The sequence below is a fragment of the Mirounga leonina genome, unplaced genomic scaffold (assembly GCF_011800145.1).
Source record: "Mirounga leonina isolate KUSES-001 unplaced genomic scaffold, KU_Mleo_1.0 Mir_376, whole genome shotgun sequence".
Taxonomy (NCBI): Eukaryota; Metazoa; Chordata; class Mammalia; order Carnivora; family Phocidae; genus Mirounga; species Mirounga leonina.
The window spans coordinates 3,951,051-3,969,266 of record NW_023270718.1 but is presented as its reverse complement, the minus strand read 5'-3'; the positions used below and the strand labels follow the sequence as shown (position 1 = coordinate 3,969,266).

General features: G+C 52.0%; 1 protein-coding gene across 1 annotated transcript; it reads right to left on the bottom strand.

Moving 5' to 3' along the window:
- Positions 1-329: 329 nt before the first annotated feature.
- CRX (cone-rod homeobox) lies at positions 330-2,897 on the bottom strand. Its single transcript, XM_034986561.1, has 3 exons — positions 2,798-2,897; positions 1,858-2,009; positions 330-977 (listed from the first exon to the last, which is right to left on the bottom strand). The coding sequence occupies exons 1-3, from the start codon at positions 2,895-2,897 to the stop codon at positions 330-332; spliced, it is 900 nt and encodes a 299-aa protein (XP_034842452.1).
- Between the last annotated feature and the right edge of the window lie 15,319 nt (positions 2,898-18,216).

Below are 18,216 nucleotides of genomic sequence, written 5' to 3'. Positions count from 1 at the left end.
TCAAGGGCATCTCGAGGCTGACCTCACCAGTACCCCCACATCAACCGCGAGTGTGGTTTAATTTCGTCTCGGGGCACATTCTCAGCACCAGTTTCTGGAGTCTGGGGCTCGTGGTTTACAATGGCAGCTGGGTTGAGGGTCACTAAGACCTACTGAGCCGCCCCCCCCAGACCCCCCCACTACCCGCCGGAAAGCAAGGAGTCCCTGGGGTGGGGTGGGAGGGACTGTGGTGAGAAAAGCCACAGCCTTTGGAGGGAAAGCCAGCTCCGAGGCTTTCCCAGGGAGGCCCGTCCCGGGGCAGGTTGAGACGAGACGCAGAAGAGTATCCTCTACAAGATCTGAAACTTCCAGGCACTCTGATCCTTGTAGTCCAGAGGATCCATGGGGTTGTAGGTGAACTTCCAGGTGCCTGTGGGGTCCTTGAATTCCAAGCTGTCCACAGGGCTGTATGTGCCATAGCTCTGGCCCGACAGGGAGGTGGGGGACTGGGCCAGGGAGGGCCCCACGGATGGGCCGGAAAGGGGGCTGAGAGCCGGGCCCCCCAACTGGGGCACCATGGGGGAAAGATAGGGATCCAGGCCACTGAAATAGGAGCTCGGAGACCCATAGGCTGAGGGGGAAGAGCAGAAAGCAGAAGCGGGGGCGTAGGTCATGGCGTAGGGCGCGGAGGTCAAAGGAGGCCCCGAGGCCACCAGCCCCGCCCGCTGGGCCTCTGGCAAGGGGGACTCTGAGGCCGGGCTCCAGATGGACACGGTGGCCACAGCCGCAGTGGGGGAGCCTGAGGGGCCGGGTAGAGGGGGGCTGTAGGAGTCTGAGATGCCCAGGGGGTCTGGACAGACGTCGGAGGAGGATCTCGGCGACAGGCCTGCCTTCCTCTTGGCAGGACGAGCCTTGGTCTGCGCGCCCGGAGGCTGCAGCTGCTGTTTGTGCTGCTGGCGTTGTTGGCGACATTTAGCTCTGCGGTTCTTGAACCAAACCTGGGGGGGCGAGGGGGAGATGGCATGCGTGAGTGGGGAGGGGGCCCCGGAGAGCCCCCACGCTGCCCTGGAATGATGGTGTTAATTGGTGAAGCATGCCCGAGTCACAACTCCCCGCCTTGCAGTCGGTCCTGGGGCACCCAGTCCGTCCATCCGACCATCTATCCACCCATCCAACCCATCATTCACATCCACAATTATACACACACAGGCACAATCATACGTACATACAAATAATCACACATGCAGTCGTGCGTACAATCGTGCGCACACGCACGTGCATCCATCCGATCACACTGACAGTCATACACATGCACGTTTGCACACTTAGCCAGCAATCAATTAAGACACACGCACGAACTACGACCTTGGGGATGCCTCCGTGGAGCCGACATTCTTGTTGAGAGCAACAGGTTAGAAATCAACAGTGAGTACATTGCATAGTATTTTAGAAGGTGATCGATACTTTGGAAGAACCAGCGGGAGCGGGAGGAGGGGGCAGCAGGGTAGGGCGTCAGGGGACATTGTGACTTTAAATGCGAGGGTCCGTCTAGGTCCCATTGACGGACACGGTGACCTGATTGGTCAATAAGCAAAGACTTGAGCAAAGTGATGGGGAATAAACCTTCCAGGTAGAAGGAACAGAGAGCGCAAAGGGCCTGGGGCCAGAGTGTGCTTGGCCGGCGTGTTAGGTAAGAACCGGCAGGTGTGGCTGGCAAAGAGGGTGGGAGGAGGGGTACGGGGCAGTAACAGGGGTGAAGCATTACGAGGGCTATACATGACTTTGTTATGTCTCTACGTTACTCTATGACTACTCCCCCTCCCTTCACTCTGGGTCCCAGGACGGGCAGGAAGGGGCCCAGGGCCCTGAGCATCCCACCTGAACCCTGGACTCAGGCAGGTTGATCTTCAGAGCCACCTCCTCTCGAGCATACACATCTGGGTACTGAGTCTTGGCAAACAGGGCCTCCAGTTCCTCCAGCTGGCTCCGGGTGAAGGTGGTCCGCTCCCGCCGCTGCTTTCTCGGGGCGCCTAAGGCAGGGACAGGACAACGGGACCATCCGGAGACCCGGACCTCCCAGTCTCTTTGTCCGCGGGCGGGAAGCCCTGATGTCCAGCGGGATGCCGAGAAGCCCTTTCTGGGGGTGCATCTTCCCAAAAGAAGGGTGCACCTACTCCCTGACCTTGTAGACCTCACTCTGTCTCCCCTGGGAAATGGGGCCCCTCTTGGCCCGTCATCTTGGGTCTCATGCCTCACCCCGAGAACTGGCCTTAGCCCTGTAAGCAGGTGTATGAGTTTGGTTTTTATCCCCTTTTTAAAATTTCTTACACACAAAGACATGTTCAGTTGAAACATGCCATTGAGAGTACTCAACACCTTCTTTTTCTTTTTTTTTAAGATTTTTTTTTTTTTTTTTAATTCATGAGAGACAGAGCGAGAGAGAAAGGCAGAGGGAGAAGCAGGCTCCCAAGGAGCAGGGAGCCCGATGCGGGACTCGATTCCGGGACCCTGAGATCATGACCTGAGCCGAAGGCAGATGCTTAACCATCTGAGCCACCCAGGCGCCCATCAACGCCTTCTGGTGTAGAAGGGAGACAGGTCCAGCTAAAAGGAACCACTTCCTAAATTGCTATGAACACCCCTACGCTTTCCTGCACCCCTAGTGACGTGCAGAAGTGTTTGGCAGATTGCAAAGGACTACATACAGCGGGTGTGTGACTCCAATATCACCCCAGTAAGTTCCCAGCTTCTTCCTGAGAATAAGGGACCCCGAGGGGCCCCCGAGAGCTTGGGGGGTCAGGAGAAGGACGGTACTCACTTGGATAGGACACAGCTTGGTGCATCAGATCCACGCTGGGACCACTCAGGGCCAAGGCGTTGACCGAGTAGTGGGGCCCCGGGTTCATATACGCCATCATGATCTTCGGGGACACCGCGGCCCAGGTCTGTGGGCCTGCAAGAGAGGAAGGGGCGCTCAGACACTCCCCAGGTACGGCGTGGTGCCCGGCAGCCCAGGTCCAAGTCCTGCTTCAGGCTCTTCTTAGGTGTGTGACCTTGGGCACCTATCTCTCTGTGCCTCAGTTTCCACGCCTATGAAATGGCCTTCTGCTTAAAGTGGGCAAAGCTTCCCCGAGACCCCATCTGCAAGAGCAGCTGACACTGTAATGCGAATCCTAGGCCCCAGAAAAGATGTCCAGCCTCGCACAGAATCACGGACAGCAGGGTGACCCGCTGTCCCGATCTGCTTGGGACGGGGCGGTTTCTAGAGATGCGGGCATGTCCCCCACAAACACGGGAAGAGTCCCGGACAAACTGGGATGGCCGAGTAGCATGCAAACGAGTGAAGGATGATCTTCCACGACCACGTGGGACCCATCAGGTGGGCAAAGATAAAAGAGGTCAACATCAAGAACTAATGATATAGGGCGCCTGGGTGGCTCAGTCGGTTAAGCGACTGCCTTCGGCTCAGGTCATGATCTGGAGTCTCAGGATCGAGTCCCGCATCGGGCTCCCTGCTCAGCAGGGAGTCTGCTTCTCCCTCTGACCCTCCCCCCTCTCATGTGCTCTCTCTCATTCTCTCTCTCAAATAAATAAATAAAATATTTTAAAAAAACTAATGATATAATGTATGGTGATTAACATAACAATAAAATTAAAAAAAAATAAAAGATAAAAGAGGTCCGTTAGCCCCAGAGCCAGCCTGGGTGCGGAGAAGCAGGCGTTCCCGTGTCCGGTCGGGAGCGGCGAGGAGCGAGCATCATCCATGCATCGGAATAAACTGGAAGCACTGATCAAAGTGAAATGCCCTCTTTCCTCTCCCCACCCCCCCTTCCCCGGGGCAATTTGCCTTCGGGGCGCCTCCGTCCCCTCGAGCGAAAATGGGAATGCAAACAGCATTTACATCTTTAGGTGGCTGGGCGGGTAAATGCAAGGTGCGTATCAGCACCTGACGCCACGGTCAGGGCCGCGCAGCGAGCAGCAGGGGGCGCCCCTCGCCGTTTGCAAGCGGATGTTTGCACAGGCTTTGCACGAGGATTTCCAATGCGCGCGCGTACAGTCGACAAAATGTGGAAGCAGCCTCTATGTCCACCAAAGGGGAGGTGGTAAGTAAATTATGCAAGTAGATGATGTCACATGCATTCAAGGGAATTCCATCAAGTCACTAAAAAGTATAAGGCCGCCGCGAACTGATTTTTACAGCTCTCTAGGAAATAGATAAGAGAAATGATCCTACGCTTGGCAATAAGAGGAGACGGTGTGTCGTTTCTAGATCATCCTGGGAGCCTGTTTAACAGAACCCCTCCCAGCCCAAGGGTTATTTCATTTTCTAAGGGACCCGATCTCTATTCGGGTTACTATTTGCTATGGATCAGCCTCCGGACTCTGATAAGGTAAAGGGTAACTTGCAAGAAGTTTGGTGGCAAGTGATTTGTCTCCACAGAAAGGATGACCTCAAGGTTACAGAGGATTTGCTGCCCTGTTGCCCAGTTTCCTTTCTGTTTTCTGCACGTTCCCTGAAGAACCGTATTAGCCCCTGTTCCTTGACTTTCCCCCTTTGAAACGGCTGGTTTCCTCATTTAATAACCGAAATAGTATTTGATCAGGGCTTATTATGTATGTGTCTGAGAGTCAGGTTTTCCAATTTTGTTAAAATTAGGGACGCCTGGGTGGCTCAGTCGGTTAAGTCTCTGCCTTCAGCTCAGGTCATGATCTCAGGGTCCTGGGATCCAGCCCCACATTGGGCTCCCTGCTAGGCGGGAAGTCTGCTTCTCCCTCTCCCTCTGCCTGCCGCTCTCCCTGCTCATGCTCTCCCTGTCAAGTAAAATCTTTTTTTTTTTAATTCTTTTTGTTAAAATTACACTTTTTTTGAAGATTTTATTTATTTATTTGACACAGAGAGACAGACAGAGACAGAAAGTGGGAGAGAGAGAAATCCAGGTTAGCGTGTAGCGTATATATATATATATATATATGCACAGAAAATTTCCAGGAAGGACAGAGGATACCACTAGAAGTGAGGCCCTCTGGAGAGGTGTCCTATATCCAAGTCTTGTTTTTATAGTTTGGACTGCTCTGTCACTGTATGGACATATAAGCTTTTCAAAAACAAAAGCAACAATAAAATCTAAACAAAACAAAAAACCATGAGAGCCTTTCCGGGGCTCCCTATCGCCCCCACTAAGATGGCCTCGGGGAGCTTCCCAGCCTCTCTGGGTGTGTGCATAAGCTGTTCCCTGGGCCAGGAATGCCTCTTGTCCAGTCCCTGTCATAGCTAACCCCTTCTCTTCCTGCGTGCTCCAGTTCAAGCATAACTTCCCTGGGGAGCCATCCTATGCACTAACCTGGATTTCTCTCTCTCCCTCTTTCTGTCTCTCTCTCTGTGTCTCTGTCTGTCTATCTGTCTCTCTCTCAAACACACACCACTATTTCAGAAATAAGTAAAAGTAGAAAACAGAAGACCTTTGCTTTAGCTCCTTCCCCCCTCCTGCTCCCACTAGCCTCTCCTTCTCATCCCTCACTTGGGGGATGGTGTTATATTTATCATAAACTGGGGTCCTACTGCCCCTCCAAGAAAAATGTTTGAGATTCCACCTTGCTGTAGGAGGTGGGGATGTAGCAAGAAATGAGGCACACAGCATCACTGCTCTCATGGGATTGAACCTCTGGGAAAATGAAATGGGGTAACGGGATAGTGACGGGGTTTGGGGCGAGGGTAAGACAGCTCATCTAGACGGATGGTCAGGGAAGGTCTCTCTGTGAGGATGGGACCCTGGGGCCGAAAAGCGATGGGCTCAGTCACCGTGGGAAGATGCCTCCAGGCAGAGGGAACAGCAGCTGCAAAGCCCAGAGGCTGGGATCATTTTGTCTCGTTGGAGGAGGAAACCAGGTGCCCAATGTGACTGGAGCAGAGCGATCCAGGTGGAGAGCGAATCAGATGATGTAGGGCCTGGCCAGGAAGGTCATGGGGAAGCTCAGTGCTGGTGGTTACACTAAAAGCAAAAAGCCGCTTTAAATCCGAAGACCTGATGGGCGTTCTAGGAAGCCCCCAATAATCTTTCCCCTGGTAGTCACCCCCTTGTGTTCTCCCCTCCCATGGAGCAGGGCTGTCATAGGCCCCCCATTCGGCACTGCATAAATGACAGGGTGACCTCCAAGGCTGGCGCTGCTCTGGGGGCAGCCGGTTGGGATCGTGGGGGGGGTGCATCCAGGGGGCCAGGAACTGAGGTGTCCCGCCAACAGCCATGGGACCAAGCCCCCCGTGGAAGGTCAGTTCCAAAGCATCAGGCAACCCCTCCAAGGACTCAGCCCTGGTTGACATTGGACTACATACAACAGCGCGAGGAGACCTGAGCCCGAATCATCCAGTGGAGCCGCCCCGGATCCCTGTCCCTCAGACACTGTATGAGACCATAAGTGTTTGTTGTTTTAAGCAGCTAAGTTTTAGTGTGGCTCGTTACACGGCTAGGGCTAACTCACATGCAAGTCTTCTCTATGCAGGACGCCCTTATGTCAACAGAGCCTTGGGAGGCAGACTCGGCATTCCTGTTATGCTCCCATTTCACAGATGGGAATGTCTTCAGGCTCAGGCACCATTACTTGCCCAGGGTCACACACAGACTGTGGGGACCCGGGATTCCAACCCTGGGTTGGAGGCTCCTGAAGGCTGTTCTCCCGGCACCCAGCCTGGGTTCCCTCTGTCCTCTCCCTCTTCTCCAAGGGAGCTTCTGGAAGGTGCGGAAACAGGGAGACGTGTGGCACTGCCCTGCTAGGGACCAGGTGCAGAGCCTGGAACGAGAGCATCCACGTTCATTGTCTTCCCCATCGACTCTGTGCCGGGTTTACCAGGCTAAGCGGTTGGCCTTCCAGGAGAGCCCAGCATTCTGCACTGGGGTGATCCACCCTACAGACAGGGAATCTGAGCCTGGGGTGAGGAAGGTGCTCACCCAAGACCAAGCAGCTGGTCATGACAATGACCTCCAGGATTGAGCGTTTGCCGGCTTCCTCAGACAACCCACAAGGGCTTTGTGGACAAGACGTCCGCAAAGAATAATAAAAATAATGTCGGACATCCACTGAAATTTTTCTCTGGCAACAAGATGAGACAGCTAGTGAGGTCACGGTCTTGGGACTTGCCCACTCTACACAGGCTTTGGTGTCCCATCCCAAGAAGCACAGACAGCAAGAGTTAGGATGTCTACCTTTTGTTGAGAATTTACAGTCAGCCTGACAGCAACCCTGTAATCATCCCGCGGGTGAAGTTCAAGGCAATGATGCTTCATTGTCCCAAAGGTGGGCTGAGGAAGACCACTCTCCTGCCCTGGGGATCAACCCGTGGAAGCCGAGGCTGGCGCTTGGGGCTTCTGAGGTTCAGCAGCCACTGCGTCCAGGCTCCCACCTGAGCAGGTGCTCTGACAGGGAAGGCCTGAAGGCTCGCACCCACCTTGTGGGTAGTCAAGGAGATGATCCCATTCTAGAGGTGGGGAAACCGAGCCTGAAGGGCACAGAGGAAGGTACCCACCCTCAGTCAGGCAGCTGACAACCATAAGGACCTCCAGTCATGATCCCCCAACTGCATCCCGATAAAACTTCCTCCAAGGTGGGTTCTACTATGGGAACAATCATCCCGATAAAACTTCCTCCAAGGTGGGTTCTACTATGATCCTCGCTTCACAGAGGAGGAAACCGAGGCTCAGAGAGTAGAGTCCCCTGCTCTCGGCCCCCAACTGTGCCCCCGATCCCCCCAAAGCAGGATGAAGCCAGCTCCCTCTCCTGGGCTTACTGCAGGCCAGGCCTGTGACATGGGGTCCCAGTGGCTCTTCATGGCAACTTGTCATTGTCACCACTTTAGCAGACTAGGAAACTGAGGCTTAGGGAGGTCACGTGAATGGCCCAAGGCCACACAGTGAGTAAAAGGCAGGCTTTAAGCCCAGACTCAGGGGGCCCCACATCAGCCCTGGCAAGACTCCCCCAGATCAGCCACGTTCAAGGTCCTCCTTTGCCTTGTCTGCACTGCCCCCATGAGCTCCACCATCCGGTGGGACAAGGAGCTGAACTATATATCCTCCTGATCCAGATGGGACTTGGGGAAGCAGGAGTCTCTAGAGTAGGGAGGCCCCCAGGTAATCACTCCACCAGCATGTGAGCTGAGAATCTCGGCATTCCCGGCCCCGTCGGGCCACCCCAGAGTCTACCCTTCCTCCCTCCTGCTGCAGGCCAGTGGTTCTTGCATTCTATTCCTGTCATTCAGCAGTTGCTCAACAAATAACTAGGCACCCCAGGCATTCCCCCATGCCCTGTCCACCCTCACTCCCTCCTGCTGTGCTCACAGGCACCCCGCATCTCAGACACCAGGATGGAAACGCCATTCCCTAGAGGACCCTGCAGCAAACATCACACATCCCTTCCTCTCGGCCCCTGAGAACTGAGAATTGAGTCTCCCCTCTCTCACTCCTCCTCCCTCCGTCCCCTCTGCCACTCCTGCAGACACTCACCTTCAGAAACAGGGGGACGGGGCTCTCCTGGCAGGTGGCAGAGGCTGAAGGAAACAGGTCCCTTCACATGGGGCGATTTTAAGCCCTGGCTGGGAGTGATGTCATTTGCAGTGGCCTGGATCTCAGAGGGTAATCCTGGCCCCGGGTGGGGGACTTGACTGGATGCCAGGAGGTGACATTGGCTGGGAGGGGGAGGGGCACCCGTCTGCCTAATCCCCCCTCTCCTCCCCAAGACATCTTGGCAATTAGGCCTGATGGGGACAGGAAGCCCCAGCTCCTGCCTGTGACCAGGAGCCCCCACTCTTCAGGGAAGTTCTTCCTGAGGTCCAACTGGTGTCCCTCCCGATTTGGCATCCCATCAAAGAGGAAGGAGAGAAATGCTGGGTGTTGCTGAGAGATCATTTGAAAAATAAGGGGTGCAGGGCTTTCTGCCTCCCCTCCTGGGTCACCCCTTCTCTCCCCAGCATTCTGTCTGCCGACTTATTCAAACCTGTCTGGCCCCATTGTTTGTGGCTTCTGGCTCAGTTTCCCCTTTTCTCTCTGTTGGCCTCGGCCTCTATCACTCTGGTCTCCAAACTTTCTGTCTCTAACGGACATCAGCCTCTCCTACTTGCTCTACTGGTCTTTGTTTGGGATCTCTGTGCCTCAGTTTCTCTCTCCCTTGGGCCCCCGGCTATGCCATTCCTGCTACTTCACATGTGTGCCCCCCACCTCGTTCTCCAACTCTGTGCCCCTCCGTCCCTGTCTTGATTGATTTCCTTGCATTTCTGCCTTGGTCTCTTGTTCTCGGATCTCTCATTCCCTTTCTCTCCCTGCGACTCTGTCTCTGTTTTGCTTTGGGCACCTGTGTCTCTCTGTCCCTGTCTCCCTGTCTGTCCACCTGTCCCTGCAACTCCAGCGTACCCCCTGTACCTCTGTGCTTCTTTATCCAACCTCCCAAGTTCCAAGCTCTGGTCCTGTTTCTCTCTCTTTTTCGCCAACACCTCATTTGATTCTCTGATTCTCGATTTCTTTCTCCCGACTTTCCCTCCAATTCTGCTTTTTCCCTATCTTGGTAGCCTCTCTCACTCTGTACTTGTGATTGTCCTTGTCTCCATCTCCCTCCCTAGGTCTGTTCTATTTCACCATACACCCGATCATGCACACGCACGCACACACATCCTCGCACACGTACATACATGCGTGTGATGGTGGTAATCCTGCCTTGTGGCTGGGTCATTGTGTCTCATCATAAGGGGCTCTTTCTTTCTCCACCCGCACGAACCCCCTGCCAGGGGGGGATTAAGGCCAGCAGCCTGGCTCGGGAATCAGGGCAGGTCTCATTAGCTTGAAGAACCAGGGGTGACAGGGAGAGAGGGAGGGGCTGTCTGACCCTCAGTGACCAGTCAGGAGGCTACTGATGGGACAATCCAGTGCTGTTAACAGACCGTCCTGGCCCACCAGAGCAGGGAAGGAAAGGAGGCTGAGCAGGGAGAGCGAGAGAGGGTCCTTACGGCCCCGTGGAAGAAAAGTATCAACTTCTCCACATCACTTCCTCCTGGGACTGTGCACCCATCTGCCTGTCAGGGCCCCCCCAGGGTGGGAGGGTGTGCAGAGGTGGGTCTCAGAAGGTCATGCACATGGCCCTGGGGGACAGTTGAGTCCACATTTAGGCCCTTCTTCTGAGCTGGATCCCCCCAGGAGAAGTCATTTTCTTTCTCATCTCCACCTAGAGACTCAAGAAGAGATTTTGTCATTTAGCCTTGCCCACTCCCTTTTTCCTCACACTCGTCCCACAGCCAATCCATCCCTAACTCCTGTCATCTCTTCGTTCAGCTAATTGTCCCTCTACAAACATCAAAGCTCTGCTGGGAGACGTTAAAGGAGACCCAAGTCAAGAGTGAAATAAACCAGGGATTGGGAGACTCCATATTGTTAAGATATGTCAGTTATTCTCAGACGAATCGTTAGTCACTGCAATCCCAACCAAAACCTCTCAAAAGTGTGTTTTTGTAGAAACCTGACAACCGGATTCAAAAATCTCTATGAAAATTTAAAGAATCTAGAATATCAAAACAATCTTTAAAAAAAAGCTGGAAACTTATATTACCTGACTTCAAGACTTACTGCAATGCTACAGTAATCAAGACAGCGCGACATCGGGCGCCTGGGTGGCTCAGTCGTTAAGCGTCTGCCTTCGGCTCAGGTCATGATCCCAGGGTCCTGGGATCGAGCCCCCCATCGGGCTCCCTGCTCAGTGGGAAGCCTGCTTCTCCCTCTCCCACCCCCCCGCTTGTGTTCCTGCTCTCGCTCTCTCTCTGTCAAATAAATAAATAAAATCTTAAAAAAAAAAAAAAAAAAAGGGCGCCTGGGTGGCTCAGTTGGTTAAGCGACTGCCTTCGGCTCAGGTCATGATCCTGGAGTCCCTGGATCGAGTCCCGCATCAGGCTCCCTGCTCGGCAGGGAGTCTGCTTCTCCCTCTGACCCTCCTCCCTCTCATGTTCTCTGTCTCTCATTCTCTCTCTCGCAAATAAATAAAAAATTAAAAAAAAAAAAAGACAGCGCGATATTGCATAAGGACAAGCAAATCAATCAATGGGACAGAATACACAGTTCAGAAATTGGTCAAAACTTTATGATTAATTGATTTTTTGACAAAAATGCCAAAGCAAGTCAACAGGGAAGTCTTCAATACATCATGTTTGAACAATGGAATATCCACATAAGAAAAAATAAAAGAAAGAACCTCAATCACAATACACAAAAATTAATTTGAGAGAAATCACAGTCCTAAATGTGAAAAAGCAAAAGTATAATGCTCCTAGGGGTGGGGAAAAACAAAAAACAGAGACACATTCTTCTTGACCACGGGATAAGCAAAAGTCTCTTAAACAGGACACAGAAGGCAATCACCATGAAATAGAAAATCAATAAATTAGATGTGATTGGGGCATCTGGGTGGCTCAGTCGTTAAGCATCTGCCTTCAGCTCAGGTCATGATTCCAGGGTCCTGGGATTGAGCCCCGCATTGGGCTCCCTGCTCGGCGGGAAACCTGCTTCTCCCTCTCCCACTCCCCCTGCTTGTGTTCCTGCTCTCGCTCTCTCTGTCAAATAAATAAATAAATAAAAATCTTTAAAAAAAATAAATTAAATGTGATCAAAACTAGAAAATGCTACTCTTCAAAAAATACCCTTAAGTACAAGAAAATGCTAGGCACGGTCTGTTAGAAAGCATTTGCAGAACTTATAGCTGGTATAGACCTTATATCCAGAATACAGAAGACTCCTTCAACTCAATAATCAAACCACTGGAAGAAACACTTCATAAAAGACATCCTGATAGGGGCGCCTGGGTGGCTCAGTCGTTAAGCGTCTGCCTTCGGCTCAGGTCATGATCCCGGGGTCCTGGGATCGAGCCCCGCATCGGGCTCCCTGCTCCGCGGGGTGCCTGCTTCTCCCTCTCCCACTCACCCTGCTTGTGTTCCCTCTCTCGCTGTATCTCTCACTGTCAAATAAATAAAATCTTAAAAAAAAAAAAAAAAAAGACATCCTGATAGCCGATGAGCCAAACACACACAATACTCAACATTATTTGTCATCAGGGAGACACAAATTAAAACCACAATGGCATGCCACAACACGCCCACCAAAAGGGTCACGATGATAAGACCTGGAGTGGCGAGGGGGTACGGACTGCAAAGTGGCCTGAGGGAAACTCCGGGCAGTGCAATATTGTCTCTCCAGAGGCACTGCGATGACATGAAAGCTCCAGTTTGTCAAAATGCATCAAACTGATCATTTAAAAGGGGTGCATTTTATCCATGTAAATCGTGCCTCAATTAAAAAAAAAAAAAAAAAGAGGATGAGGGAAATACCACTATCCCCGGTGTAACCTGCTGTCACCACCTGCACCGCTGGGAGCAGGGAAGGATTGCAGCTGGAGGCCCCGCCCCTCGGCAGCGGAAGCCCCGCCCCTCAGCCCCGCCCCCTGTCCCCCCCAAGCGCGGGAGCCTCAGCTCAACGTGGGAAGATCAAAGCCTCAACTCGGGCCACCACTCGAAGAAAATGCATTCTGTGCCCAGTTCTGTGCCATCTGTCCTCTAACCACTCAGTCCCCTTCTGTCCCGCAGGCCTCTTCCTGTCCCCAAACTAGCCAAGTGCAGGAAAGGAGCCCAGAGGAGACCAGAGGTCACGAGGCCCCGCAGGAGACAGGGTCCTGGGGCAGCCGGGGGCGGGGGGGGGGGGAGCGGGAGGGTGTGACAGACACTGGGGGAGATCAAACAGCTGGGAGACAAAGGGAGAGAGAGGAGAACTATAAAGAGGAAATCAATATTCATTTGTTCAATGATTGAATGCCGGGAGAGATGTAGAGAGGAAAGAATCTCCGTGTTTTTCAAGTCCTCAACTGCAGCAGAAGGGAGTGGGTTAGACTGTGGGGGGCCTGCACCCTGTAGCTCCCTAGCTCACTCGCACTGCTTTATTTTCTGCAAAACTCTTACCAACGTCTTGCCTCTCCTCCGCCCCTCTCGCAGGTCGTGAGCTCCGGGAGGGCTGGGACCTTGTCTGTCTGGGACAGTCCCAGCACACAGTAGGTGCTTAATAAAGGGATGGATGAAGGGCCGAGTGAATGGCAGAGGGGCAGAGAGACACACACACAGGGCAGAGGTGGGGTGTGGTTTTATGGAAAGAGCCAAAGACCTGTGATTGCCGCAGGAATCAGTGAGGCCCGACTTGGGAGTACCCAACAGTATTTGCAGATGCTTCGGGGATCACATTATTGCTGAGTTGGTTAGTTCAGGATCTAACTGTCCCTGAAACCCAGGTTTTCTCCACCTCCCGTGTTGGGCAAGGTGGCATCCACCCCAGCTCCTTGTTCCCACTGGACAGGGGAGCCATCAGGGGCTGCAGAGCAAGGGTGAACCCCACGGAGCTGGGGGAGTCTTCCCAGAACCGATGTGGAGCCACGTGAGTCTGGGTTTAAAGCCTGGCTTCCACTCAGTGCAGTGTCTGAGCAGTTGGGACTGGTGGGCCTCAGGCTTGTCAGCTGTGTGCTGGGGGGGAGGGGCGGGGGCGGGCACTTTCCTCCCCACCCTTCAGGCTCAGTCTGCCCACCTGTAAAGAGGATTATCTCCTTGGCCACCCACAAAGTGGGAATCAGTCTTCAGGCCTCACCTGTCAGAGCACCTGCTCAGATGGGAGGCTGGACCCAGGGGCTGCTGATCATCCGGAGCCCAGAGCACCAGCCTCGGGTCCCAGGGGTTGGTCCCCAGGGCAGGGAGAGTGGTCTCCCTTAGCCCATCCTTTGGGATTGTGAAACATCACATTGCTTTGAAATTTGCCCAGGTCGCAGAAGACTTACACAGGCATTTCAGAAGCGGCCCATCAATGCATGACGCAGGGCACTGTTTCATCAGTTGCCAGGCAAATGGAAATTACAACCTCACAGCAATACCTCTGTGTCCCACCAGACGGCTAAAACGAACGTCTGACAGTTCTAAGTGTTAACTCACACACGGCTGGTGAGCACGTAAGGTACTCCAGCCCCTCTAGGAAACCATTTGGTGGTATTGTTAAAAAGTGCATGTGTGCCTATCATATAACCCAGCCATTTCATTCCTCGGTCCACACCCAACAGGAATGCGTGCTTATTTCAGGGAGAAGATGAGAAGAACGTTCAGAGCACATCCTCACAATAGCCCCAAACCGGAAGCTACTCAAAGACCCATCCAGAGCAGATCATTCCTGCCCAGAGACAGGTCCAAACTTGTTGGTCTCATGACCCCTTTATGTTCTTAAAAGTCATCCAAGACCCAAAGAGCACCTGTTTACATCAGTGGTCTTTACTGCATTTACCGTATTAAAATCTAAAACTGAGGAATAAGGGGTGCCTGGGGGGCTCAGTCTTTAAGTGTCTGCCTTCAGCTCAGGTCATGATCTCGGGGTCCTGGGATCGAGCCCCAGTCGGGCTCCCTGCTCGGCGGGAAGCCTGCTTCTCCCTCTCCCACTCCCCCTGCTTGTGTTCCCTCTCTCGCTGTCTCTCTCTCTCTCTGTCAAATAAATAAATAAAATCTTAAAAAAATAAATAAATAAAAATAAAATCTAAAACTGAGGAATAAAAAATATATAACGCATTTCTCAGTTCATTTGAAATAAACCCATGACATGTTAACATAAAACGATATATTTCCACATGAAAAAATAACTGTATTTTCCCAGATGAAAGAAGTTGATGAGAAGAGCAGCACTGTTTAAAGTCTTGCAAATCTCTTTAGTGTCAGACCGAATAAAAGACAGCCGGGTCCCCGTAGCGGCTACTGGGTTCATTTGGTCTGTTGAGGTGTGTCTTGAAGGCTCTGGAAAAACCCACTGAGGGCTGGCCAGGGAATGGAAGAAAAGGCTGATTCTATCTTAGCATTATTATGAAAGTAGTTTTGATCTGGTGAGCGCCCCCCCAATAGGGTCTCGATGACCCCCAGGGGTCCCTGGGCCACCCTTTGAGATGCTTTTCCACAATAAAAAGGAAGACATAATGAGACATGCAAAACACAAATGAGTCTCGTAACTCTTAACGCTGAGCAAAAGAAGCCAAGCACAAAAAGAGAGCACGCAGCGGAGACAGAGAGAGAATATGGTATGGTCCCGTTTACACAAATTACGTCTGGCACCTCAAATCTATGGAGCTAGAAGTCAAGGTAATGGAATGGTTGCCATTGATGAGGGGAGGGGGAGCAGGTGGGGAAATCAAGAAAGCCTTTTGGCGGGGCTGGTCATGTCCATTTCTTTTTTTTTTTTAAGATTTCTTTATTTTAGAGGGGGAGGGGCAGAGGGAGAGGGAGAGAGAGAGAATCTCAAGCAGACTCCCTGCTGAGTGAGGAGCCCAGCCCAGGGCTTGATCTTACGCCCCTGAGATCACGACCTGAGCCAAAATCAAAAGTGAGATGTTAACCCACTGAGCCACCCAGGTGCCCTGGTTGTAATCATTTCTTGATCTAGGTGTTGATAATCGAGTGTGTTCACTTTGTGAAGAGTTATCAAGCTGTACTCTTCTTCACACATAAAAGACATGTAGATGGACATGCATATGTGTGTTATATGTATTATATTATATATCACATATCACATGGCATTCTATGTTATATACACATCATATATTAAATTTATATGTATGTGTATACACACGCATATGTATAATACACCGTGGGCCGCAACAGCAATTGCAGGTCCTAGGGACATGAGCCCTGTAGTGACTGGACCATAGGGACACACAGGGTTCCCAAAAGATGGAGCCGTTGAAGGACATAGGGGTGAGGTGACCAACCAACCCAGTTTTCTTGGGACTGTCCTGGTTTAGCACTGAAAGTCCCATATCCCAGGGACCCCTGAACCCAGGGAAATGGGGCAAGTTGCCCCCGTACTTTGCAGAGGGGATATCGACCAAGCTCAGGAGCATATTTCGGTATAACAATTGGACCCTCCACAGTGGTATGTCAGCTCTGGAGGTGAGGATTATCAACTCCAGCCTTCCTACAGGAAAACTGAGACTCAGAGAAAGGAATGCCTGGCCCAGAGACACACGGCTAACGATGAATAGACACAATTCTGGGCCTTGGCTGGTTTACCATCGAAACTGTGCCCTGGGTCTGAATGGGGTTTTCACTGGGATGGACAAACCCCGGGGTCCTGTCCGGCTCTTGAATGTCAATCGCCATTTTACTGTATTAGACATTAAACCTGAGGAATTTTTCAAATATTTTAAATACTTTTAAATTTATTTAAAATAGGGGCACCTGGGTGGCTCAGATGTTAAGCATCTGCCTTCAGCTCAGGTCATGATCCCAGGGTCCTGGGATCGAGCCCTGCACCGGGCTCCCTGCTCAGCTGGAAGCCTGCTTCTCCCTCTCCCACTCCCCCTGCTTGTGTTCCCTCTTTCACTATCTCTGTCAAATAAATAAATAAAATCTTTAAAAAAAATTCTTAAATAAAATAAAATAAATAGATTTAAAATGTGTTTTTTAAAAAGTAAATAAAATAAAATGTATGTAAAATTCTATGTTAAATTTTTTTTAATGCTTTCCTTAGACACCCCAAAGCTGCCTGATGCGTCATGTCAGAGGCAGACCTCAGGGCTCTGCGTAGCTTCCTGACAGGTCAGACCCCTCCAGAACATTCCCAGGTCATCTCTGAGGGCCCTGGTCCGATGCCCCCAGACCCTCACAGTTATACCCGCTTTCCCGGTCTCCAGAACCCCTGTTACTTCCAAAGGGACAGAGAGGGGAGAGTGGATAGGAAATCAAGAAATAGGTTCATGATAAATCTTTAAAATCAACAATGTTGGCCCCCTCCTAACCCTTTTAATATAGTTTTCTGAACACCAAGCCTGTGTCCCACTCTGTCCCCCGCTCCTGGCTCTGCTCCCCAGGCTCCTCATCTCCTCTGCCGCCCCCCTGTGGCCGTCCTGGCCCCTGGGTCTCCCCACCAGCCGGTTCTCTGACCCTGTCCTGGACCCATTTAGCAAATGCTCCAATCCTCTTAGGCCAGGCGGGCCTCAGCAGAGCAGAGAGAGAATTAGATCAGATTTGGGGGAGGGAAGGGGGGACACATGACAGGCTGTGGGGGGAGAGCAGACAGACTATCAGGATAGAATGAAAACTGCTTCTTTGAAACCCTATGAGGAGGTCTGAGACTTCTCACACACTGAGACCCCAGGAGGGAGAGGGGGAAATGGGGGGGGGGGCAGGGAGGACACCTGGAAGCCGAGATGTCTTGCTCCCCATGCCTGGAAAGTGTTTTCCCCACCTTTGGCTCTCACCTCCATGGTCACCGTAGAACCTAACGCTTCTGCCTACATTTTCAGATCTCTCCTGTCCATCGAGACCCTGTTTTCTCCTCCAGAATTATTAATTCCTGGCATGTGTGTTTTTAGGGGACGGATGTTGCTTGCCCTCAGCAGCCACACCCCCACCTTCCTTCATATACAGCAGCGCGGACAGTGGTTAGACTAGGGAAGGGTTTTCAGAGCAGAGGAGAAGGTCGCCCCCGAGGACAGTCAGTTCCTTTAGCATCTGATGAAAGTTCTGGACCTCTTCCCAATGACACCATTCTGAAGAGACACCCCCCCACCCAGGAACTCACAAACCACATTCTTTCCGGAACCTTCTAAACAGGGCAGGGCAAGACATCAAGAAGAACTCACTGAAGCAGACGGCTGTCTGGTCAGGGAACCAACGTTATGTTCAGCTCTTCCCATGTACCTGGCACTTTGCTGGGAATCTCTGGAACTCCTCCCCGACCTGATTAGATCCCGGCCCTTATCATAGCCCTTCCCTGTAAAGCTCAGATTCAAGTTGACTTTTTTTTTTTTTTTTTTAAGTAGGCTCCACACCCAGCTCGGAGCCCAACAACGGGCTTGAACTCACGACCCTGAGATCATGACCCGAGCCGAGATCAAGGGTTGGACGCCTACCGACTGAGCCACCCAGGCACCCCTCGAGTTGACTTTTGACATGCTTTTTACTGTGTTCCTTTGAGTAGCTATGTTCTATGAAGTCACCTCAAACACCAAAGTAGCAAATCTGGTCCTGCTCCTAGTTTCCCGCAAGCCTCTGGTCACGTTTTCATCAACTCATCGGCGTATCACCTTGTTTAATGCATTCTGCTTAAAGAGCCCTTATTTAATATATATTGTCGATTTCTTCACATTGAACTCATGGCCAACAGGACTCTAACTCCCGCCCGAAGGAAGCTCATCTAACGCACAGATTTTCTC

Excerpts from the sequence above, each read along its gene's own strand:
- CRX (XM_034986561.1), bottom strand. The coding sequence starts at position 2,897 with ATGATGGCGTATATGAACCCGGGGCCCCACTACTCGGTCAACGCCTTG. Across the intron at positions 2,010-2,797 it reads CCAAGCTGTGTCCTATCCAA|GCGCCCCGAGAAAGCAGCGG; the intron begins GTGAGTACCGTC and ends TCCCTGCCTTAG. Across the intron at positions 978-1,857 it reads TGCCTGAGTCCAGGGTTCAG|GTTTGGTTCAAGAACCGCAG; the intron begins GTGGGATGCTCA and ends TCGCCCCCCCAG.